This window comes from Dasypus novemcinctus, chromosome 17 (assembly GCF_030445035.2).
Source record: "Dasypus novemcinctus isolate mDasNov1 chromosome 17, mDasNov1.1.hap2, whole genome shotgun sequence".
NCBI classification, from domain to species: domain Eukaryota; kingdom Metazoa; phylum Chordata; class Mammalia; order Cingulata; family Dasypodidae; genus Dasypus; species Dasypus novemcinctus.
The window spans coordinates 59,724,316-59,750,772 of NC_080689.1; the positions used below are offsets into that span (position 1 = coordinate 59,724,316).

Below are 26,457 nucleotides of genomic sequence, written 5' to 3' on the forward strand. Positions count from 1 at the left end.
AACGAAGCTCAGAAGAACCACATTCAGGATCTTTCCCCAAAACAAAAAACAAAAACAAAAAAATGCAAAAGAAAGTGTTGTGCGGGAGGGATAAAGAGGTTGTTGGAGATGCAAAAGGGAACATTTATGATTGGAGATAAAAGACAAAGTGCTCTAGCCACTTAGGTCCGTGGAGATCTTTTAGTTACCCGTTACGTCTGGAGGTAGTTTTGGTGCTTTTCTTAGGAGAAAACTTTGTGGCTGTAGGCCTCCCTCCATTTCATTAAATTCCCTATGAGATGCCTTTCATTCTCATCTGCGGAGGGTTTTAGGGCCCTTCAGTCCTGTCGAGTCGCTCAGTTTCTTCCCTATGTTTCTATAGCACCTGATTCACAGTGCCCTTCAAGACTTTTTAATGGAGTCTTTCTTTTAGGAAAAAAATTCCCCAACTAGAAAAATAATGTGTTAATCACAAGCAAATTGGAAAGCACATAAAATTATAATAAAGGAGAGAGAGAGAAGAAGGAAAGCAATGGTTTCCTTCTGTCCTTTGCCATGTCAAGCCTTTTGGCATGTTTCTTTCTGGACTCTTTCTATGTAGTTTTAACGTAGTTTTAAGAAACAGATTTATGTCTTTTTTCATTTAGCATCTCTTTACTCTTTAACTACGTCACTAGAAAACTTTGCAAATATTACGTTCAGTGGTTGCATTGTGATTTACGTATCACAATTTGCTTCACGCATTCCTTACCATTTAGGCTGTATTAGATTTTGATATCATATGTAACACCACAGTGATTATCTTTGAGCCATATCTTTGTTCGCATTTCAGCTTACTTCAGGACAGGGTCCCAGGAGTGGTTTCAATAGGGCACAGACCTTGGAGCCAAATTGCCATGGGTTCAAATCCCATTCCCCAGTTACCGCCTGTGTGACTTTGGTCAAGTTACAACCTCTTTGTGTCTTAGTTTCTGCATCTTTAAAATCTGATAATAATAAAACCTACCTCACAGAGTTTTTTTTTTTTTTTTTTTTAAGATTTATTTATTTATTTAATTTCCCCCCCTCCCCTGGTTGTCTGTTCTCGGTGTCTATTTGCTGCGTCTTGTTTCTTTGTCCGCTTCTGTTGTCGTCAGCGGCACGGGAAGTGTGGGCGGCGCCATTCCTGGGCAGGCTGCTCTTTCTTTTCACGCTGGGCGGCTTTCCTCACGGGCGCACTCCTTGCGCGTGGGGCTCCCCCACGCGGGGGACACCCTTGCGTGGCACGGCACTCCTTGCGCGCATCAGCACTGCGCATGGCCAGCTCCACACGGGTCAAGGAGGCCCGGGGTTTGAACCGCGGACCTCCCATATGGTAGACGGACGCCCTAACCACTGGGCCAAAGTCCGTTTCCCCACAGAGTTGTTTTGAGCATTAATGTGTTAATATCATGTAAAGTGCAAGAAACAGTGCCTAATAAAAAGGAAGGGCTTTATAAGATAAATAAGATGTAAATAAAAGGATGGGAGTATTTTTAAGACTCTTGATAGATGTTGTCTTTGTATGGCAGTATTGTGTCTCCAGACAGGAGTCTAGCACCCTGATTTTAGCCAGGTCTTTGGGGATAGGCCCCAAGACAAAGTCTTTAGAATGGGGGGCCAAGGACCTAGCTGAAATGGTTTTAGAAATGTTTTGTCCCAACTTGCCTTCAACATGGAGAAATTCTGCAGGACTGGGGTGGCAGTGGGGGGGCACTGAGCCCATTGGTAAATGCATTGGATTTACCTTGTTCTTGCCTCCCAAGAATAGAATTCTCCAAGTCCTATAACCTCTCTGCTCCAGAGGCCTCCTCTGCCAAGGGGGGTGGTGGGCTATGTGGGGTTAAGGCTCCTTTGCGCCTCTGATGTAAGGGCCCACGGCACAGCCATGGGTTTCCAGGTCTACCCTGCTTTCATCACTCCTTTCAGCAGGAGCTTACAAGCCTCCTCTGCTGTGTTGGTGGTGACAATGATGACCGACCTTTAGGGGTTCAAGGATGTTCCCCTAAATACATGTTGAAGCCCTAACCCCCAGTGCCTCAGAAGGAAACTTTATTTGGAAATGGGGGTCCTTGTTTGCAGTTGCAATTTGTTAAAATGAGGTCAAACCAGGTTAGGGTGGACCCTAAGGCAACATGACTGGTATCCTTATAAGAAGGAAATTTGGATACAAACACCAGAGAGAACATGGCCAGAGAATGAACTACTGCAGCTGCAAGCCACGGAATGCCAAAGATGGCCAGCAAACCTCCCCAAGCTAGAAGAGGTATATACATACACACACACAAACACATATATATAGTTTTTTTAGGAGGTACCAGGGATTGAACCAGGGACCTCATACATGCAAAGTAGGCACTCAACCACTGAGCTATACCTGTTCCCCATAAACTATTATTTTTTTGAGGTACAGGGGACTGAACCCAGGACCTCTTACATGCAAAACAGGCACTCAACCACTGAGCTACACAGGCTCTGTGCTTGCTGCCATCTTGGTTTCAGACTTCTAGCCTCCAGAATTGGGAGAGGAAACATTTCTGTGTTTCAAGGCACCTAGTTTGTGGTAATCTGGTATGGCAGCCCTAGGAAACGAAAATAATGGCAATGCTGCTGCTGCAGATGGCAGCTGGACCTGGGCTTGGATGTTCTCCAGGGCTCATAGAACTTTCTGTGATGATGGCAATATTCTACACCTATGCTAGTACAGTAGTCTCTCACCTCTTAGAGCGATTGAGTTCTGGACAGTGGCTAATGCGACTAGGACATTGCATTTTAATTACTTAGTGCATTAAAATAATTTAAATCGCCCCTCATGCCTAGTGGCTTCTGTCTCAGTCAGCGCAGCTTTACATGCCTTATCCTGTAGGCAGTGACTGAGTCTTCACTCTAATCCTGTGAGGAATGAGTGTCCTCATTTTATACACAATGAAACGGAGGCTTAATAAGGCTAAGTCACTCGTATGAGTGACTCAGCTGGGCTTTCACCCTCCTGGTCCCCGCTGTTCCTAACTGCCCTGTTGACTGCCTCAGTCCCTGCTTTTGGCAGGGGTAGGGAGAGGATGAGGATGTGGGCTTTCTCTAGACACGTTGATGGGAATGATGCCCCACCTTCCTTAGCCCTGCACCCCACCACCTGCAGGCTGGTGAGGGGACACTAGATCTACAGGAAGTGGCTCAAGACCAGTGAGAAACCTGCTCACACTCTGAGCTGAGACCTTGGTCACTCAGGCTCGTTCTGTTCACACCCCGATGGCACGTGCTTCTCTCGGGGTGTCTGAATCTTTTCAGAGTGGCCCTGGAAAGCAATGCGGCCAAGGCCGGGTGGAATGTTTTCCTGGTCTGATGGCAATTTGTTCTCGCACTCTGCTGTGGGAAAGTTAAGCCAGGGAAGTTAGTCACCAAGGAGCGTTTTGGACAGGTGAGAAACTTCAAACTGGTTGCCAACACTGAAACCCTTAAAGCTTGTCACCTGGGTGGCTTCCTTCAACTGTTCTCCTTTGTTTGAAGGCCTCTGCACGCAGCAGACTGGCACGGTAGGGAATCTCCCTCAGGGAAAATAATGGTGCACAGCGTCTCAGACTTGCACTTCTATAGCTTTACTGTCTTCGGGCCTTGTTTGCCCAATTGTTTCCTGATGCAGTTGGGTACTAGTGAGGATTTATTAAAGAGAGATGTAAAATATGACCTAGGGTTCATCCAAAGCATAAATGTTTAAACATAGTTTGCACTACCTTTGGCTATCTCTGTTATTTTTTTTTTTTCGGTCCCTGGCATGTGAGATGGTTTAGGCTCTCTGGAAACCCTAGACGCTGGTTCCTGTGGAACACAAAGCTTGAAGAATGACATTTTAGGAAGAGCTCACCCTTTGAGAGTCTCGTCTTGGCTTTTTGTGGGCCTCACCTCAAGGTATGTTGGTTTTATTGACCAAAATGTGTTGTGTCAGCTCCCCGGAGCTGGGGAGGTTCTGAAGGGGAGGAACAGAATGTTCTGCGTTCTCAGTGTGGACTCAGAGTTTCTGGCCTAGCGGGAATTAGTTAATTAATTAGAACATTCTTCTAGGTTCCATAACTTCAAAAAGGTCTGAGGCGTGGTCCTCTCCTCACAGCGCTTACGGGCTGGCGAAGGGGCCAGGGGCGCGGCCGAGGGCTCTGGCGAAGGGGCCAGGGGCGCGGCCGAGGGCTCCGCGCCGTCTCTGCACCCTCAGAGCTCTGCACCGACGCCAGGACATCACCCCCCGACACCCACGGCCCTGCCCTGCGCCGCCACAGCCTGGGGGCCTGTGAAGACTGGTCCAGGGGCTGAACGCGCCAGGCCCTCAGGGGTCACGTGGGCGGCAACGTGAGCAGAGGGGGCCTGGGTGAGCGAACAGCGGGGGACGAAAGAAGATGACGAGGGCCAACACTCTGCTCCGGTGTTGGGGAGTAGTGAGGAGCGGGGGACCGCAGAGGGCAGGCCCTGTGTGGGGTGGGGGGCAGGCCCCGCCGAGGCCCGGCCGCGTGGCAGCACTAGGGAGCTCACGGCCACCCTCCACTTCCTTCAGGGGAAGCTCGGCGTCTGCATGGAGACATGGCACCTGTTGACAACTAATGAAAAAACCCGAAACACAGGGTGGCCCATCTGCTGCCACAGCGAGACCCAGGGAGGAAACGGAGGGGAAGAGGCGGTGACCGCCTGCGCGGCTGTGCCTGCCGCCGTGGCTGGCTTTTCCAAACCGTAGCTGTGTCTCAGCCTGGACGAAGGGCTCTTTCGGAGTCTGTGGTCAGGGGAATGAGCTCGGGAGGGACCCTGACATTGTTTCTGGAGGCAGGTTGACCTGCAGGGTGAAAATGTGAATGCGAGCTAGTGATGTGAGGTGAATATGCAAGGCAAAGGCAGAGCACACTGGGGCAGAGGCTGGGAGCACAGGTCCTGGACCTTATGGCACTGAGGCCCCTTCTGCTGCTTACTAGCTCTGTGACTCTGGGCAAGTTGCTTAGCCTCTCTAGGCCTCATATTTCTCATTTCTAAAATAAGGGTGATCATAAAGAGGGTAGTTTTGAGGACAGTGGCTGAAGTGAGCTTGACCCTGTGCCTGGCACACAGCTACAGCTTTTTCTTTTTTCTTTTTTTTGAAGCCAGGGGTTGAACCTGTGACCTCGTGTCCAGGAAGTGGGTGCTCAACCACTGAGCCACATCTGCTCCTCTGAGTGGTATTTTCATTTGTTTGCTTGTTGTGTTTTTTTTTTTTTTAGGAGGCTCTGGGGACTGAACCTAGGACCTCCCATGTGGGAAGCAGGCGCTCAACTACTTGTGCCACATCTGCTCCCCCTGCAGCTGCAGCTTTTCATGGGCACTTACTATTACGTTTAATATGTAGTAGTATTTATAATGCGAATGGGGAGAGAGACAGCTGATCATTCTGATTACCAAAATGTGACAGTGTATAATCATGATGGGTAATTTCCGCCCTAAGCCAAGAGCATGGCCTTGAACTCACAACGAGAAGAATGAGAGCAGCTACCCACACCAGGCTGGTGGGTGGGTCTACGCCAGAGATAAGGTTATTGCTCTAGCTTGTCTGATGGCCCAAGCTCAAGGCTACCCCTTCTCAGAAAGTTAGCACCAGCACCTGATCTGGGGGAAGGCCCCTGAGGAATTTTGTCCCCTCTCTTCAAAGGGGACCATCCTAACTCACTGTCCCGGGCAGACTGAGGGCCCCCAGCCCACCCCATGCCTGTGGGAGGTGAGACCGTTTCTGCCTGTTGCACAGAGGTGCCGGGAGGCTTCCTGGTGTCTGGGGGAAGAGGCAAAACTTCCTTTTGAGCCCATCTGGATGCAAATAGTTTCTTCCCCACAAAGATGGCTGTACTAATCAAAACAATCTCGCCAGTCCCCCGGGGGCTGGCCCAGTGTAAAATACGCCTTAACGTATTTTATTAAGAATGATAAGGACGAGTGATGACAATGTCTACTCTCCTCATCTCTCAGCTTTGCATTTATGGGCTGGGAGGGGAGTGCTCTCATCCTGGGGGGTTTCTTAGCTCTGCAGACATGACCTTGGGCCATGCCCGGGGCTCTTCCCAGGAGAAAGGTGGCCTGAGTGCTTCTCCCTCTTCTTCTCTGGAGGTTCCCAGGCCTCCCGAAGGGCTGGCCCAGGCACCTCAGGAGGGGCACCCACTCGCTGGTGTTCCTGTAGTGGCCTCCCCTGGCCCCCAATTTTTCCTGGGCAAATGCCCCTGATACCTGAAGCATTGTGCCGAGGAGCCCCACTTCCGGAGAGTCTGGGTTTAAATCTGAGCCCTGCTGTGGGACCCTGCGCACCTCTTCTCTGTGCCTGTCCCAGTTAACATGTGAGTTAACACAGAGATGGTGCTTGACTGGCATGAAGGAAAAGGCAAATCCGTACTAGCTTTTATGACCATTTATTATTTATCGGCCCTATTAGGTGGAACCACATGAAAGTGCAGATTTTCAGCATCTTTGGTTGTCCCGACTGGGGTATGGGGTGCTCCTGGCATCTCATGGGTGGCCGCCAGGGCTGCTACTGACCGTCCTACAGTGCACAGGACACCCCCCCCCCCACAGAGAACTCTCTAGTTCCAGGTGTCAATAGCGCCTAGGTGGAGTCAGAGTCCACCTAGCGATATTCTATCATGGACAGATTCATTTTCTCAAAATGTCCCTTCCCAAAATCTACATGTCAACTCACTTCCAGCAGGCTCTGTCCTCCGGTTTGTCTCCAAGCTTCCCTCCTCCCCTCTCCTGCTGTAGCTGCACTGACCTGCAAGAGCAAGTCCCCAGACATTCCAGGCTGGGAATAACCTTTCACCCCCACCCCCTGCACCTCCCACTCCTGTCAAACCCTACCGAAGCCCAGGCTTGTTCCCACCTGCTCTGGGAAGCTTTCCTCTTACGGGAGTTCTCTCTTCCCCAACATGGCTGACACCGCCATCACCGATGGCTCTTAAAACATGTGGCTCCTGGGTTCTTTCTTGGATCTGATTCAGTAGGTCAGGGTGGGACTCAGCTGTACTTTAAGAAGCCCCCAGGGGACTGGTGGTTGGCCAGGTTTGACACCTACCTTTGCATGCGTCTTTATTTGTGAGCAGCTCCTTTTTCTGTTGCCACTTATGTAACTAACCCTTTGCATGCACTTCTTGCTTATTCAGATAGACTGTAAAGATGCCGAAGGGCAGAGACCTTATTATCTTAGAGACTCTAGCTACTCAAAGGTATCCAGCACAGAGTTTTGCCCTCCAGAAATTCTAAGTAGAGACTTAAACTCTAATCCTGGAATTTTCACACTTTATTGAACTCAAGAGCCACCGGGAGTGCTTTGTTAAAAATGTAGATTCCCAGGATTGAATCCCAGGGATTCTGCCTCAGTGACTCTGGATGGGACCTTGGAAACAGGATTTTCGATCTCCTGGTTTGAAGCAGGTGTCCCTCAACCCGCTGTTGTGATCCTCCAACAGGCTTGCCCCAGGATCTCAGGGACCTCTGGCCGTGGGGAGGGCAATGTTCTTTCACACGGTCTTGGGGATACCCGCAGCCCCTGAACCCCAGGAGACCAGGGGACACTTACACACATGCTGGCTCGTCCTCCTGCACCAAAAACCTGCAGGTTCCATGGAAGCAGAACTGACTGTGGGAGTCTGGACAATCATTAAAATGGGACACCACAGCTGCAGCCAGGGGCGGGTCTGGGGAGAGAAAAAGCATTGGGCTCAGATCCTCCGCACAGCTGAGGAAGGCATCCCTGCTCTGCCCCCCTCCCTGCGGGCACCCTGCGCCATTGCATCGTGTGCCACTCTCTAACAGCCAGCCCAGGACCAGAGGCTCCTGCAGCGTGTGCTTTCCAGCAGGTTTGTTTGTTTTTGTTTTTTAAAGAAAACAGAACAATCTCCCCAGAAGATTCAATGTAACTGAAAGATATAGAAATTTTACTGTTTAAAACCCATTAACTGAGAGCTAGCTAATTTTATTTTTGCCAAGTACAGTCATTTTTCAAAAAAAGATAGCCTTTAAAAGCAAGATATAGAAGAGAGGTACAAAAGAGTATCATGTAGACCAGGGGTTCTTAATTGTGTGGGGGGTGAGGTCTGTGGAATGATTTCAGGGGTTCTGTGAGCTTGAATTAAAAACAACAATGCATTATCTTTGTTTCCTCTGCCTTCTAACTGAAATCTAGCATTTCCTTCTCTTATGAATATATGCAATAAATAAATTACAGTAGTATTCATTTTGCCCGACTGGCAAAAGGGTCCATGGAACAAAAAAGGTCAAGAACCCCTGAAGTAGACATTAAATTGATACTGAGGAAGAACAGTTAATGATCCAAAAAGAGGTTTGTGATATATTGTAAGTGCAATAAGTGGGTTTCCGGCATGGGATGTATGCTTTGACTGTAGTTTAAAAAAACGAAAAACAGAAATGTAGTCACCAGGAAGTCCGGGGAGGAAATACACTAAAATGGAAGCAGGGTTTCTCCTGGGTGGTGGGCTGAGCAATGGCGCGGCTGTGGAGATTATTTAAAGCAAAGAGATCCATCTGGGAGCAACACAGCTGGATCCAAGAAAGCTGTGAGCAGGGAGGGAAAGGAAAAGGGAGCCAGAGCCGGGCTAGACAGTGCCTGCTCGCAGCTACGGCACCCCAAACACCTGTGAGCTTGGGGTGGTCACAAACCACTCCGGGTGTTTCATCCTCGGCTTTCAGTCAGGAATAAAAAACGGCCCCCTACTCAGCAGCGCTGAAAGGAACATGCCTGCCAACAGATCTGCAGACCAGCCTGAAAAGTGGTTTTTTAATTTTTAATTTTTCAATTTCATTCGACAACCCTAGCCTCATTTTGCCCAAATAACACCTGAGACACAGTAGGTAGCAGTTTTGAAAAGGCACCATTCAGTTTCCACTGTTTCTTTCAGTGGGTCCTCTTTTGCTCGCATCTTGGGTATTTGGGAGTGGGCCTTTCCACTTATTTTTGGGATAAAAAAGATGTTTTTGGGGCCCTTGCTCTTTGAGAAGGGGCAGAACAGCTCATAGTGTGGGATCTTAGACCACCACTAAATATTAAACTTGCAGTGCCATCTCTCTCTTTGTGAATCGCTTCTGAAAGTGTCATGATTTCAGAAATCCCATTCCACTGGAAAGAACTGAGGCTAAAATACAACTGAGAGCCTTGATATGGAAGGTGAGAGAAAGAGCATCGAGGTTAAGAGTCTGGGTTTTGGAGTCAGAGAGACTCGGGCTTGAATCCTGACGTTGAAGCAACCTCTGCCAGCCTGCCTGCACATGCATGAGATGGAAATGCCACCTGCCTCGTGGGTGGCTCTCAGGAGGAAATGAGGTAAAGCACATAGAGGCCTGCACTCCACAAAGTGGCCCATGGCTCTCAGCTGTTGGCTTTGGCAATCCCAAGATAAAAATTAATTCCCCACCTCTAATAAGACAAACATGGTATATAACCTGTCCCCTTCCCTATAAACTCAATGACTTGTAATCAAAAGGCCAAGTTATTTTCATGTGGGAGGATGAGAAGAAAAGCCCAGAGCTGGCAGAGATGTTGATCCCCAGCTACTGGCCAGCCTGGCTCACGGCTGCAGGATTCCCCATGGAGAGGACCTCTGGCAGGTGTGGTTCAACTGCTCTGGCTGATGAACTCCCTGCGAGTCGCAGGCAGGGGTGGTTTGTGAAGGAACTAGTCACTTGCAAACAGTGGACACAGGGATGGTGACTGTGGGACTAGAAGGGGCCTATGCGATCCACATAAGTGGCTTCTCTGTACTCCCTGAACTCTTCAAGAAGCAAATATGTAAAGATGAAGGGCTGAGGACTAGGGGAACTAATTTGATTTAGATGTTCAAAAAGGCTTTTGATTGGTTCCACAAAAAGCCCTTCAAACATCCACCTCCAAGCAGCTAGAGGGAGTCAATCCCTCATCAGAGCTTAAAGTCTCACCCCTCAAACGGATCTGTGGACCTGCAGCTTCACTTCTCTGGGGGAGCTTGTTAGAAAGACCAGTTTAGGGGCCCCACCCCAGACCCAGTGCATCAGGATCTTTGGGGTTGAGGCCCGGTGCTCTCTATGTTTGACAAACTCTCTAGGTGGGTTTTAAAAGTCAGGTTTACTCAAACAGAATTACTGTACAGTAACATTGACCCTGCAGGCGATTCTGAAGCACAGTAATTTTTGAGACACATGGGCTTATTTTACCCAGGAAACAAAGGCTGGAGACAAATGGCCACTGGACTCACTGGAAAGTGAAAACAATGAGGGGCCTGCAAGAGAGCTGTTTTGGAGCTGATCATCTTTTCACTTTTTAAACTCTTATATGGCAATATTAAAGCATTAAATCTGCTGAGGTTCTTCTCGGTAAAATATCAGGTTGATAGAAATACACTTGAAGAAAAAAAAGTCCTGGATTTGACTTTTGGGAATATTAGTCCCCAAAATGGAATGGTGAAGAATGTACTCAGGTCTCATTTAACCTGTATTTATGTACACTTTGCCTTGTCTCACAAATGTCTTGAGGAGGCTTTTTAAAAATATGTACCATAAAAAGGGATGCAAATGGGAAAGGGTGTGTGTTGAGAGAGAGAGAGAGAGAGAGAGAGAGAGAGAGAGAGAGAGATGGGGCCAGAAGAGAGTGACAGAAAGATGGAGACAGAGGAGTAAACAGAGGCAGCTAGCAAGAGAGGGAAGGAGAAGAATCAGGGCAAAGGAGAGTAAGGGTAGGGGTAGCAAAAAACAAAGTCAGTATCAGGTTAATACACAAAAACCCACACTAGAAAGTCACATGCATGTGCTTAAGCTAAATGGCAAATCTGCCTCCAAGGAGTCTAAGCAAGGATGCACAAAGTTCATTGGATAAAAATATTCCCGTTCTGTATGTGCAGGACAGGTCCAGCTTTCCCTGATTCTGGAGTCAGAGAGCAACTTCTCTTCTGTGGGTGCTTTTAGAGGGGACTCCATATAGTGGACAACATCCTTGACAATATCCCAAAGCATCCAACCAACATAAACTGTCTCTGTCCTTCATTTCATACAGAAGAGTCCAGGCCATGAAGAAGGTCCCGGTAACAGTAACAGCGACTGTGGTGGGAGCAGTCCTGGTGCGGCCGCCTATCCCTGAGACCCACAAGTAGACTGTGTGCTGAGGACCAGGTGTGTTGCCTGGCAGGATAAAACACGTTCCTCCCCCATTGCCCCAGCATAGACAAACATTCCCTGGAGACATCTGCCTCTGAGGGCATGACAGCCAGCTCATACCCAGCTGGCAGTTCTGTACCTGGAGGGGAGATGGGCTTCTCCACTCTGCCACGAACACGAGACGGGGTGCTGGGCGACTGCCATGGGTTGAGACCTGCAGGCTATGGGCACCCGTGCCCACTAGTGAAGCTGACTTTGCTCTGGCTCTTCTCTATGTGAGTAAAATGTCATTCCACCATGGCCTGTGTGAGTCGACCTTTTGCTGGTGACCCTGGCACTTTTATTGGACATCTCTTTAGGTGTCTCTCCTAACTGACAGTGACCACAAGTGACACCTGGTGGTTTTCCTCTTTGCATTCAGAGATCCGGGCAAAATGAGGGCGCTTAAAATGCAAGTTCCTGGTTCTCCTTAATTCTACCTGTCCCACTCAACAGGTGGGTGGGCATTGAGGGGACAAAGGGGGCTCGATACTAGTCAATTATCATGATCATTAAAATACTGTTTATTTTTCAAAACATTTTCCTAATTACCAAAGTGATATATTCACCATAGAAAATGCTTGAAAAATTACCAATATAATAAAAAAATATCCATTCTAGAATAGAAAACCCGTATTTACTCCATCATTAGAAATTAGGTGAATACACACTGCACAAAAACACACATATAATCTTACTTTATTTTGCTACATGCCTTTCCCCACAGAATATAACGACAACCATCTTCACAGTGCTCATTTAGTTAACAATCCTTTGCACAGGGTGCTGTCCTGGACTCCGACTTGGGACGTTCAATGTGCACAATGTGAAGCATGGATCCTGTTCCCACTGCATATTCAGCAGCTGTGGAGGCTGAATTCTGTATCCTGATTTAGACACGTTCTTGGTCTTGATGCACACTCTTATGGGTATGGACCTGTTGCAAATGGGATCTCTTGAAGTTCTTACTTTGGTTGAGGTGTAGCCCAGCTGAACCAGGGCTGGTCTCCATCCAGATTACTGGAGTCCTGATAAACAGAATGAAATTCAGACAGAGAGAGAGCCACAGGGAGGAGCCAGAAGCTGGAAGTCAAAGGAACCGGGAGGAGAAAGGAGAGGGCACTGTCGTGTGACGTGAGGCAGGGACACAAGCCAAGGAACCCCAGGGATCGCTGGCAGCCAGCACCGGGATGTTCCAGACCCTGGCAAGAAAGCACTGCCTGGTGGACACCTTGGTTTTAGACTTCTCCAGCCTCAAAACCATTAGGCGATAAACTCCCATTGTTTAAGGCAACCCATCGTGTGGCATCTGAGCTTCGACTAGGGGATGCATTTTGCACTTGAGAAATAAGGAAGAATGGACCAAACAACAGGTGCCAAGTGTGAGTCCCATTCCGGCTGCTCTGCTCTCACTGGGCGTCCTCAGGGTGGGCCAGGCTCCCTGACCACGGGGTGAGGGGGACATGGGGCTTGACCATCCCTAGAGATGTCAGGCAAGGCATGTGAGCGAATGCATGTCAAGGCACTGTGCAAAGCACGAACCATGCCGCGAGTGAGAGGGGGAGTTATTGGTCTTATTTTGGGGCTTTTAAAGGTCTTTGGCTCAGAGACCACGAGAACCAGCAAAGAAAACCCCCAAGACAGAAGGGTCAGGCTGGACAGCCGCTTCTCACTGATGTTCCTGGAAGTTGCACCAAGTTCAGGAAGAAATGAACCCTGGGGAGTGGCTGAGCGGGGAGGGCGTATCACTTATAGAGTGCTTGCTATGCGCCAGGTGCTTTTCTTACCTCCTCTCCGAGTTAAGCAGGGCAGGTGGTCCCTATCAGGGAATCTGCGCAATCCTTAAAGCACACCTCTTCGATGGGATATAATTGCCTCTAATTATTTTATTAAAATGGGCTTTGGAAGGAGACCCCAGCGTCCCAGCATCTTCCCAAGGGGGGAGGTTTCCAGCCCCTCTCTCGGGCTCTGAGGCTCTCCTCCCCTATCCCCCGTTCTCCTTCTTTCCTGTCTGTCCCTCATCTCTCTCTCCCTATTCTTTCTCTACTTCACTCTCTCTCACCCTCTTTATTTTTTTCTTTTCTCCTTTCTGAAAACTCAAATGAAGAAAAGAAAGGCTTAGAGACCTAAAACAAAAAAGAAAAAAGAAAAAAAAAGTCATTTAGAGAAGGAAGTCGTTTAGTGAAGGCCGACAGGAAAAACTCCAAAAATGGCCTCGGGTGCCGTCCCAGGCAAATGGAAGAGTGGACTCCCGCCTCCAGGGCCGGTTAGCACTGGGGCCGATAGGAAAAGTGAACGTCCTGGTTTCCAGAACAGACCCCATACCGAGCCCATCCGCAGCTGGGATTTCAAACCCACTCAGTTCCTGTGCCCTGAGGTTTATGAGGGCCCCCTCCAAAACGTTAACCAAATGTGTATGTGTAGATATCCCTGCTCTGCAGGGAAGCTGTGAACGCTCTGCCTGGAGACCACAGACCCACTAAGAGGGCTCGGGGCCCAGCCCCGCTCACAGGAAGGAGGTCTGGAATAGTCATCGAGGGCAAGGAAGTCAGTCACTGCACAGGGGGGATCTTCAGAAGGGCAGGGGGGCCGCCATCTGGAAAGCGCCTTCCAGCTCTGCTCCGGGGACCTGCACCCACACCATCTAACACAATCACCTAAAGCGGCTCTAATTGGACTTCCGTGGGAGCCGGCTGAGGTGGTGGCTCCTCATACTCGCCTCCAGATGTCAAAAGTTGTGAACAAGCCTGACCGTTCCAAAGCGTACATCATTTATATCACTTCACCACTTCCGCAAGCGCCATGGCTAACTTTCTGACCATCTAATGATGATGTCTGCCTTTCCGGTAGGAACTCTGAGCCAAGCGGTTTTCGACCCGAGGCTAAATTGTTTTTCTTCAGACTCTACAATGGCAAAGCCTGCTTATGCTTCTTGAGTCTAGGAGAAATGGCAGTAGACTAACTTGATGCAGGTGGGAATGAGCAAGCAGCTGGGGAAGCTAAGGGATGGGTGAATCTCAGGCGTCAAGCCTTCCATTCTGACCCGGGCCTGGTTACATGCTCAGTTCAGGGATGGGGAGGCTCATGTCCCCATTTCACAGGGATGGAATTCCAAGCTCACGTGAGGGAATGGATGAATCCGTACAATCAGGCATGTGAACCAAAAGCTCTTCCACCTGGGGCTGCGGAAGTGCTAAACCAGGGCTTTGAGAAGTAAATGGTGTAGACCATGGGCTCTCTCCAGATGGGGACTGGTGAGCAGGGGTCTGTCCCCTGGGCATTTGGGCGGTGAGAACAATCATTAGAATTTCTTGTAAATGATCTCAAAGAGGAAGGGCACTCTCAGCATCCAGTATGGCTAGGCTAGTGGCCTTTGCTACAGAGAGGAGTACCCCATCAAGAAGTGTATCGATAAGATTGTTTCCTGAGGCGAAGGGGAGTTTTAAAATGAGCAGTGAAAGGCAGGAGATTTCAGAAAATCAACCCCAGTTCCACTGATAGCAGGAATAGGAAATTTGCCTTACCAACAAAGGGAACTCGATTTTGCTGTTTTTGGGGTGTTTGTGTGTGGTGGTGAGGGGATGAGATAACAAAATAGTGACTACTTTAAAAATAATAGAAAACAATTTGAAAACAGATTTTGGCTTCAAAATACCGTAATTGAAGAGTGAAAGGGGCATTCATTTTAAACAATGAAAGAGAGAAAAGTAACTTTAAATAGTGCTACAATTCCTCCTGCCATTCCATGTGATGAGTTGAGGAGGCAGATCCATTTTTTTTGTCACTACAATCCTCCAACCCCAAGCTTCTTTCTTTCTTTTTTTTACAGGTACCAGGGATCGAACTCAGGGTCTTGTACATGGGAAGCAGGTGCTCATCCACTGAGCTCCACCTGCTCTCTGCCAAACTTCTTGATTTACTGAAACAAACTCTGACATGTAAAAAACCCATTTCCTATAAAATGATCCCTGAACACAAATTAACTAATTCTTCACCAATTATTCCCAACACTAGCTAATTTTGACCCTATTTTATTTTTCACCTTTCCCTGATCTTAGGCTGGCTTTAGAACCTACTCCCTTTCCCTGCCTCCCCCAGTGAAGGGACAGGAACACAATATTACAATATTAAACCTCGAACCCACCCTGGGGAGTAAGCATTATTATTCTCCATTTTTTTCTCAGTCAAGAAAACTGAACTAAAGCTTAGTCTTGCCGATGGACATGTGGCTACAAAATACTGGAATTGGAATCTTAACTCAGATCTTTCTCCACTTAAGTAGCTTCAAGTAACCAGAACAAAGCACTTTCAGGATATACAAGAGGAAGTATTCTTTATTTGGGGGAGGAGGGGGTGTCATACATATGGGACTCATTACTCCCACAAGGGAGCAAGGGCTGAAAAACAGAGATTCAAGGGAGATTTCTGTATATCCATGGATGACGGTTAATTAAGAAGTAGATGGAAGCACAGTGGGGACTGATTCGCGTCAGGACGCCGTGCCCCTCCTCAAAGCATGGCCCCACCAGAGCCTGACCCCCTGCTCCAAGCGCCCAGAGCCTCCGTGCAGAGCTGGGCTAGGATCAACTCCTGAATAGCTTTCGCAGCTTCAAACAAGATGCTTGGGGGGACCTAAATGAACATCTGATCCCATTTAATTCCCGCTGGTCGTGTGTCTCTTTGAGTAAAACCCAAGGGGCATTGGATATGACAGAACCAAATTGAAAGAAAGGTACTTAACACACATGTGTGTTTGTGTGTGTATGTATGTGCGTGGGTGTGTTGGGAAAAACAACACACATTCAGAGAGAAAGTCACCAGTAGTATTTGACCCCAATGGGGTTAATTCTGTTTCTGTTTATTTTTAAGACAAAGGCAGAGTTTGCCTCACTTTTGATATATTCCAACAAAAAGCAGAAAACCAGATAAAATGAACACAGAAATACTTTGCCAGATCCATATCCTAGCCAAAGTACCAGAGGGGCTTAAGATTTTTAATGTAATGTGCATTTTCTTGGGTTGGACATGATGATGATGATGATGATAAGGATGAGGACTATTATTAAGAGCAGCTACTCTTAATAGATTGTCTACTAACTGCAAGCACCATGCCCAGCATTTTATGGAGAGGATTCCATTTAGTCCTCCTGGAAACCCTGTGAGGTAGTCATTACTCTCCCAGTGTGACAGATGAGGAAACTAAAGCTGAGGGAGTTTAAAGTTGTTCCATGTTCTAAGTCAGTAAATGGCAGAGCTGAAACCAGAACACATTGTTGGCTGACTCCAAAGTTCTTGCTCTAATATACCATACTGTCACTTCGGAGCAGTTGTGTGTGTGTGTGTGTTTGGCAATGAAGAGAAAGAGACTGAGGGTTAAGAAATCCTTAAGGGCACTCTCCACAGTCAAGACAGCCCTTCAATCAGGAATTACCATGAAATTCTCCGGGTACTTTAAAATTAAAAGGGCTAAGAGTCTCAAGGCCTAAAGTGACTTCAGGACTGTAAAACAAAACTTCAGTGAAATCATGTGAAATATGGGCTAAAACCAGAGTGTAGGTGTATCTGTCTAAAGATGCACAACATGCATATTTCAGCATGGTCTCCTACTGGTACCCCAATTCCCACCAGTAACAGCACCTCCTCCCCCAAAGGGCACTTGGAGAGAAGGAATGCATGTGAGGCTCACCAATCAGGCTGCCAGTCTACACTCCAGATTCATTCTGGATTAAAATGAGATGGAAGGAGAAGGGAAATTCACCAAAGGAGGCTCCCAACTCCACTCCACTCCCTCACCACCCCCATCTTTACCCCCAAGTCTCTCCTTCTATTTCTACCTTGGCTTTAGTCATTTTAAGCCAAGAACCAATTAAGAAAATTGCAGGTCATGATTTTTCTTTGAAGGCTGAAAGCCATACCTTCCTTCTCTCTTTTAATATTTAATACCTTTATTTCAAAGAAACAGATAATTTCTTTCATATCTTCAAACCAGAAAGCCCCTTATTCTAATTACATCTTCTCGGTTGTCAAGCAGCATTTTGAAAATACTTCACATGAAATTTTCATTTACAAGGTAAACAAGGACATCTATGTTTGGCTCTCATCAACCAGCTTTGAACCAGAACCTCAACAGCTCTAAAAACTAGAATTGAGTCCTTCTGAACGGGGAATTCTGTCTTGCCTTTGTTGGAGGAACAGCCCCCATTGCAGCCCAGAGCTACCTGGCTTTGCAGTCTGTGTGTGTCTCAGTTCTCTTTCTTAATATTGAACTTCTTAGGAAAAGTGGTTGGCAGGAAAAGTTCAATCCACCCTGAGGAAAAAATGCTTCCTCTTCTTGAGTCTTTGAACCATAATCCCTTCAAACCCTACACACTAGGCACCTGTAAGCACTCGAGGATGATCGTTTTTCTAGAACATTTTATGCCCTCAAAACTTTCGACAGATGTCTTTTTTGCACAGCAGTCTGGGTGGATGAAAGATACTCTTCATTTTAAGTGAGAAAACTGAGAGAGACAGAGGTAAATTTATGCGCCCAAAGGCAAGCTCAATAGCCTTAAAAACGGAGAAGTGAATTTGTGTCTGGAACTTTGTTCCATGACAAAAAAAGGGACTTTCTTTCGCCCTATGAGCTTTATATAGATAGTTTTTGGTTGCCCTTGGATAAATGCCCTTCAGTTAAGCTTATATTTCAGAGGAAAGAGACCAAGATGTTAAGAAGGGATGAGATTACGGGTAATTGTTTCTCTTTTATAATTTTCCAAATTTTATAAAATGACCGGTTTAGCTGGAAAATAAACACCATTTAAAATTAAAACCCCAGAAGGTCATAAATAGAGTTCCTTTAATTTTTAATTTTTTTCTTTTTAGGGTTTTATATACAGGTAGGACTAGTTTTATAGGAGATGGACTTTTAGGAAAATAGATTAGAATCTGAATAAGATAAAGTCATATTGCTCTCATGTTTTATTATTAAAAGGGGACGAGGAGGAGAGGGACCAATAATAATTATTTCATGAAGACAAAAGATGTTCAGATGAAAGATGTTTGGGAAGAGTCATCCTCAAGCTTGGCCTCTAGGGGCTGAAACTGCACACACTTCCTCATAAACAACAATAAAACCCAGAAAGAACGCAGCCTATTTGATCTACTCCAATTCCAACCACTACATATGTCATTTTTTTATTGACTGAGAAGGAGGCAGGGAATATGAAAAGAAGGAAAATGTCTGGCCCAGAGGATCATGAGCTGCCCCAAACTTGGTTATTTTCCCTCCTGGGCACAGACTACATTTCCCAACCTCCCTTGCAGGTAGGTGTGGCCATGTGACCAGACCACGGCCAACAGGATGTGAACAGAAGTGGTGTGTGCCATTTCCAGGCTTGTTCCATAAAAAACTCCACAGTGAAATCTTCCTTTCTTTCCCCAGCAGCTGACTGAGTGGAGAGGAGTCCTAAAAGGGCTTGGAAGAGGGATGAGCCACAGCGGGGAAGGAGCCTGGGTCCCTGAACAACCACATGGACAGAAGTCTGCAGGACCGAGAATACCCAGACAGCCTTTGACACGAGTGGAAAATAAATGGAATCAGAGTGTATCTGTTACAGCAGGGAGTGTGACAGCTTTCCTTTTTGCTGTCTTTTGCAGAATGGACTGTATTTCATTGATTTAGAATATATGCACCCTTTTTAAAATCTATCAATAGTTATATTTAAGTTCTTTAAAATTTAGCTTATTTTCTCTAATGAAATGTAATGAAATCTAATGTTTCATTAGATAAGAAATTTAACATACTTTTTCCTCTTCCTTCCTCTTCCCTAATTACCAGTTTTTATTATTAGAATCTGATCTGAGATTTCTATTACATTATTTTATATGTAACTTCTATTTTAATAATTAATTTTGACATCTGTTTATTAGTATAACTAAATCAGCAACAGTTACTTTGACACACAGTATCACTGTTTTTTCTATACCACATCTTCCCCAATTTTGGGCTAATTTTCTTGGTAGACATAAGCTGGAGAGGATCTTCGGACATTTTTTTTTAAAGGAAGGTCACGTAAGTGGTGTATCTATATAAGGAAATATTACACGTCTGAGAATATCTGTGTCCTCATCCACATTCACGACTTTGCATATGAATGGCAACTTGGGTCACAATCTTTTTAGTAGAATCCATAGGCCTCCCACCATGACTTTTGACTTGGAGTTACTGAGAAGCCTGAAGCTAGCTTTGTCGTATTCTTTTATAAGTAGCCTATTTTTATTTTCACCTGAGCAGTTATGAGACTTTCTTTATAATGAAAACTCATTAAGTTACATTGAAAGGGAATGCTTTTAATCTTAAAGAGACAGAAGTCTTCTGCTTAAGAAAGTTCTCTTTCTTTGATTATTGCTGGAATATTAGTTTGCTTCCTTTTCTTTTCTTTTTTTGAATTATTGTTATATGTATATTGGATCGTCTGGTTCTATTCTCCAGATTTCTCTTCCCTCTCAGTATTTTTGTCTTTGTGTTCTTCTGAGTACTGGGAGACATTTCCCAGCTCATTTTTTATTTCATGATTTGATTTACTTTAATAGTCAACCTGCTGCTCATTGGTCTATTCTGAATTTGAAATCGGTTGACACATTTTTTCAGTTCCTTGTAGCGGCTTCTTAACTTGTAGATCTCTGTTGTGGTTTCATAGGTACAACATCATCTAAGATACAGATTAGAGATTATCCAATATCTTCTCCCATTTCCAGGAGTAAAGACATTCATTAAAATTCTTCAAGAATGCTCTTCTTGCACAATCTTTCCATGTGGCCAATAGTTTTTTCTTACATCATCATTTTTGCAGAGAACGATCTAGTTTGTCTAGTACGGAGAGGTAAGGTGGGTTCCGTCAGAGACTGGGAGGTCCTATTTCATATTCTGGGTCCAGATAAAGACAGAAAAAGTAAAGTTTCAAATGAACTGGCTTCAAATATCCTAGGAGTCTGTTGGGTAGAAGCGGGGAACAGCAGGTACAGCAGAGGGCTTTATCCTTGGACCAAGAGGGTTTCCCTTTGTTGTTCCCTGTGTTTCGCCAGGCCATCATGCCACGCCAGGGCAAGAGCAGATTGAGTTCCTCACCCATTCTGACCCTGGCTGGTGTCCTTTGCTGAGGCTGGAAGGACCCAGCCCCAACAGGAGGCGGCCTGCCTTCACCCCCACCCTGGCCTTCTGAGGATGGGCTGTTGGTATGATTCTGCACACAACAACCCCCTCATCTCCCAGAGGAGTGGTGGCAGCACTGGGGTACAGTGAGTGCCCATTAGAAATAGTATCATATTCCACTGACCATGTCCAAAGGCAGATGGAGGAAAAGAAGAAAAGAGATATATATGCTCAAGTCTCCTTTCATTTGACCTGGAATTCCTTCAATTTCCTATAGGCATTTTCAATATTTCCTATACAAAGGAAGACCAGTAGTGTCTCAACACCTCCACTGCCCACTTCAAATGCTTCTCCAAGAGGCTACTTTCAAAATGGGTGCACACTCAGTTTGCCGTATGGGTATCCCCAATGAAATGCCAGCAAGCACTTTTGTATGCTCAAAGAGCAGACTGGTTTCCACTGTGGATGTCTGAGCCTTACTTAGCCAGTCTGCAGCCAGAGCCAGAGCCTCATCTCTCTCCAAAGTGTGCTGGAATTTCCAGTGAGAAAACTCTATGCCAATTCTCCTGCCCCATCCATTATCTAAAGGTTTTGGCTTATAAAACGTTGGGAATTCCTAGTTTAAATCCCATGGACTACATGTAAAATTAACCACCTTGGTACTTTGTTCTGAAAAAGAGACAGTTAGGGGATTCCAGAGACACCAGAGTCATTATACCTCTCAATAGTTTCTCCCAGCCATACTGGTTCAGAAACAAAGGCCTTATACTTCAGTGAAAGATTCCTTTTCCATTAAAGTAAAATAATAGCACTCTAAAGGGTTCTGTTTCATGAGCATCTTCCCTACCTCGGATATACACCACAGAGTGGGAAGGGGCCTTTGAGTTATTCAAGTCACTCTTTCTAGCCAGCCCATAGCCCCTCACCAAATGGTGTCCCAAGGTGGGGGTGTGGGGGTGGGGGTGTGTGCCCAACCTGTACCAGAGGAGCCCACTCCCCCTAACACAGCTCATTTCATTTGGGGCAGTTTACTGTAAGGGGGTTCTTCCTTAAACCAAGTTGATATATGCCAGATGCTTCTTAATTCCTGATGCTCAGAAACCGTGGGAATTGATAAATGTTTATTGATTTAAGCTGCTGAATTTTGGGGTAAGTTGTTACATGGCAATAATTTATTAATACACACTCCAAATTCCTATAAATGTTCTTAAAGGGAGAAAGTCTGTAGACTCTTCACCTCAGGCTAAACTGATTATTTAGTGCCCTCTTAAAACAGTTTGCTGCAGAATATTAACAACAACAATAACCATAATGACAAAAACAAAAACATTTACTGAATGCTTTCAGAACCACCCACTAGGCTTTTTTTTTTTTTCCTTTTAAACATGAAGCCATCTAAATTAATCCTGTAACCTAAGTTTTATCAGTTTTAGCATCCATATTATAAAGAATCGTAGGTGTTTCTACTTATTTAAAGTTAGAAACATATCTGTCTTTTCACTTTTGAGCAAATTTTACATTTGCTATTATTCATTAAAAATTACCAATGGGGATGGAATGATCTTTGCTACAAGCCATCTCAATACACTGAGCTGTAATTCACCTGCATCTTTGGAAAGGTAAATTCATTCACTGCACCAGGTGGTCTTTTATGTGGATCCTTGCTTGGCTTTCTATTTTTAATTTACTATGTTTGTTTTTTTTCTCTAGTTTGAAGAGACTTCTTCTTGACAGAAAATATGAAGCAAAAGAACAATCAGTAGTTCTCTTTTTCCTGGTCCTGCTTTAAACCTTATTCCACTTGCCCCAAGGAATGGGCTTATTCCTTCCTCATTCACCTGTCCGCTCCCCAAAATAGCTTTTGAAAGCCCTCTGTTGTGGTGGTGGACTTGGAGCTATGTACCCTCATTAAAACAAGCTCTTAAACTTAATCCATTCCCATGGGTGTGACCCCTTGTAAATGGGATCTTTTGAAGAGGTTTCTTCAGATAAGGTGTGGTCCAGGATGGGTCTTAATCCTATTACTGAAGGCCTTATAAGGAAGGTCACAGAAAGAGGAAAAACCAGAGGGAGCAGCTATAAGCTGGAAGATAAAGGAGAAGCCAGGAAAGGCCACCGTGTACATTGCCATGTGATAGAAAAACCAAGGACCAAGGCATCACTGCTAGACAGCTCGAGAACACCCAGCGTCTTCTCCGAGAAGGCACTGCCTTGATTTTGGACTTTTCCTAGCCTTAAAACAGTGAGCCAATAAATCTCCATTGTTTACCCATTGCATGGCATTTGCTTTGGCAGAGAGGAAACTAAAACAGTTGTGTGGCCAACAGCCATATGGGCAGGCCTCAGTTCCTTCTGTCCTTCAGTTTTCCTGACATTCTCATAAACACCTGCCAGTACCCAGTATAGCACCTGCCATCCAGGAGGCCCAGCCATGCTTGTTACCAAAGTGCGATTTCGAACTGTTCTTTGTCACCTCTTGGGACATGTTCTCCCTTTGATCTTTGCACATCCTATTAAGTGGTACACCAAGGAACTCCCTCTACAAGCACTTTTGGATCTTCTCCCTCTTTTTCCTCATGTACTCTTTGACTACAAACTCAGAACCAACATAAGCATTCCAACTTTCCCAAGTCATATTCCTTTTTAGAATCCTACTCAGGGGATCTTATCTGTCCTTTCTCTGCATGTTTGGAGACTCTGCTTTCCTGAAGTCTAACTGTGCCTAGTGTTTCCTTCTTCAACAGCTATAAACTTTAAAAGAACATATATAGATTCTCCCTAATCTGCATCCCCGCCTGTCCCCTCTGCCCCATCCTGGCATCAGGATACTGTTCTGCATTCTGGTCAAGACTGCATTCAAAGAAGCAGATATCCCTGTCACCTTCTCTACCTTCTGTGTAATGCCACAGCCAATAGGTATGCAAAGAATTTTTCAGGTGTTCAGTTTCTAGCACACTAAGATTTCCAGAAAATGTACTGGTCTGAAGTCTGCTGTCAAACCACATTCTCGCTTCATGACTATTTTGTTATCAGGATTCAGACAGTGTTATTTGAATAAGACAGTGTTATCTGGATAAGCCATCTATCTGTAGAATGTATCCATAGTGACAGTACTTTTGAATCAAACATATAAGTTTCTGTTGAGCACATTTAAGGCTTCCTGATACACTTCCCCATTTCCTAACAGCACCCCAATTTTCTTTTGGGGAATGACTTCTTCCCCTATTTGGTTTGCAGCCACAATGAGATGCCCTGTCCTCCCTTGCATTTTTTCTCCCTAGAATTTGAGTCTTGAGAAGAAAGACAAAGAAAAGATGCAGTTGGAGTTCATGCATTACATCCTGAGTACAGTTCCTGCTCTGAGATGGATTCTGTAATTCCCAATATCTGGTTCCCTGGAACGATCTTGTTACTGTCCATATTCAAGTACATTTCCCCAGCTTTCCCACTGATTCTGTGAGTTTCCAATATCCTCCCAACACTGTTCTTTTATTTAAGGTAGTCACAATTGATTGTTGCAGGCAAAGAACTATAGTTGATGTCCTCCAGACCGAGAAGGATCCTTCTTATGATTTATCCCAATGATGCGTCTTCCCTCCAAGCCTGGGTGATGCCCACAGGATCTTGGAATCACACACTCAACCCACTGGAAGCATCCATTTATTTTAGTTTCTCAAAAATCAGAAACAGTTGCTTAACAAGCCCACAAGACATAGGATGGATTAAAATGTCAAGTTTAATCTATTCATTGCCCCTGCAGTGAGTGCTAAGCAATCTAGAGTTATCCGAGGTCTAATTGTTAATAGTAATGTTGTCCCCTGGGTCATCACTGTTCTTTCTTATCTCATGCTTTCTTTCCCTAAATTCAGAGATATAACTTCAGAACTTCCTCTATTGTTTTGTGAAACTTGAAAAGAAATATTGTGACTGAAAACAAATCACCTGGAAGGGACTGAGTGCTGCTGAGTTCTCAAACTACACCCACCACCCTCCACATAGCATCAGACTTTATAGTTTATTGGAACCTTTTTCTCTTCCAAACTTCTGTTTAAGGACATATTGATGAGTTCAGTGGCTCTTTTACCAAGCATGTATTTCTGCATCTTTGCACATCACATTCTATCTCTTGCTAGAATTCCTATAGGCCATGGTCATATTTACATATCATATTTCAATAGGCAGCAACTCCATTTTGGTGGCTATCAGATGGATAGTCAAGAAAGACCAGACACCTACCAATAAGCTAGGTCACGATCCACACCCTCTCCTTCAGCAGGCACCATTCACAATTGGAATTGATGTCTCTTAGTGTCTTCTACTCTCCTAGGTGTCAAGGTGATGGTATTTGAAGGGCAAAATCTCTCATAGCAAGTATCCTCAATTAACGTGTCCTGAATATATTGCTCCTAGCTGGCCAAGTCAGGAGGTCACTGCTTTCTACTGCCTCCAGGATAGGATCTTTCCTGCACGCACCCTTTTGCAAGATACTTCCTACAAACTGAGGTCTATATTTTGACTCCAGCCATCAAGGTGAAAATGCCCTCTATAGAGGATGTAAATGGTAAGACCTAGACAGTGAAACAAGAACTGGTATGATCTATTTCATAGCGACCCATAAGAGAAAGGCACAAATAACAAGGGCAGAGTATTTACCTCCTTTGATCCTTATTTGGATACCTTGAGGGTGGCTCCCCGTGACATCACAAGACCCCAACCACAAGAGCTTAAGCGGTCCTCAAAACACATCTACGCAAATCTCTCCCAGAGATCTACAACTCACGCCCTCCCCACCTTCATTTCTTTCTTTTCTTGTTTTTAATACCTTTTGAAATTACAGAAGCAACACATGTTCAAGGCAGAAAACTTAAGAGAACAGAAAAGCACAGAGAAAGAAAAAATCACCCGGAAGCCCATTGTCTTAGATCATCACTGTTAGTACTTTGGAATATAACCTTTGTGTTTATTTTGTATCCCACCTCACCCCCAACAGGGAAGAATACAACACTGTCAGGGACATGCTCCCAACTCAACAAGTATTAAACTACATGGCAGTCTCCAAGGGCCTAACTTTTCCATTGATAAACGTTATTTAACCAGTCTCCTCTTGCTGGATGTTGTAATTGCTTCCCTGTCTCTCACTATTTTAAATAATATGGAACTCTGCAGACCTTGTTCATGCACATCTCTGATTAGTTTCTTGGCAGTAGAATTGCTATGTCTAAGATGACTTCTGAGACTTATTGTCGAGCTGCCTTTGTGACACTTAACACTCCCCAAAAGAAGAGATGAGTATTTCTTCACATCCTTCTCAACACTGGATATTAGGTTTTTTATTTTTATTTTTTTAATTTATTGAAATATATCACCCATACACAAACATACATAAACAATAAATGTATAATAGTTGTGAACTTACAAAACAAACATATATAACTAGTAACATTTTGATAATGCTCTTTAATCATTAGTTAAAAAGGTTTAAAAACAATGCAAGTTATTGGTGGTAGGGTGAGATATTATATATGTTTGTTGGATATTAGGTTTTATTTCCCTCTTTGCCAATTTTGTGGTGGTATATTGGAATCTCAAATTAATTTGTATTTTCTTGATTACTTGTGACAGAATGCTTTTTCTTTTTCTTTTTTTTAGTCATTTGTATTTCAACTTTGGTTAATAGCTCTTTATTTCTTTTGCCCATTTTCCTACTGATATGTTCTTTTTTTGTTTATTTGTTAGAGCTCTTTAAAATATTAACAAGAGTAAAGCTGTATCCTGTTGTAAACATTGTAAGTAATTTGTGGTTTATGTCTTGATTTTGTTGAGCAGAAGTCACCTTGGCGTTTTTAGTGGCCTTCTCTTCCTTGAGATTACACAAATATTTACCTATGTTTCCTTCTCTTATTTTATCATTTACATTTAATTCCAAACCATCTACAATTTATTTTAGTGTATAGTGTATAGTTTAGTATTTTCTAAAGCCTCCATTAATTAATCCAGTGCCATTTATCAAAAACAACATTCCCCTATTGGTTTGAAGTGATACTTTTATCATACACTAAATACTTTCTGGTCTTTCTATTTAGTTCCATATTTAGTTCTATTTGTCCATTTCTGCACCAGTACCAAACCATCTTATTTCTTGTAATCTTGTAATATGATTT

At 44.9% G+C, this 26,457-nt stretch overlaps 1 protein-coding gene across 1 annotated transcript in view; it reads right to left on the reverse strand.

Moving 5' to 3' along the window:
• The window catches only part of TGFA (transforming growth factor alpha), a 107,900-nt gene that overhangs the window by 15,016 nt on the left and 66,427 nt on the right, over positions 1-26,457 (reverse strand). Inside the window, exon 3 of the mRNA XM_004460129.4 lies at positions 7,562-7,679. Coding sequence (XP_004460186.2) covers positions 7,562-7,679 — 118 coding nt within the window. The remainder of the gene's footprint in view (positions 1-7,561; positions 7,680-26,457) is intronic.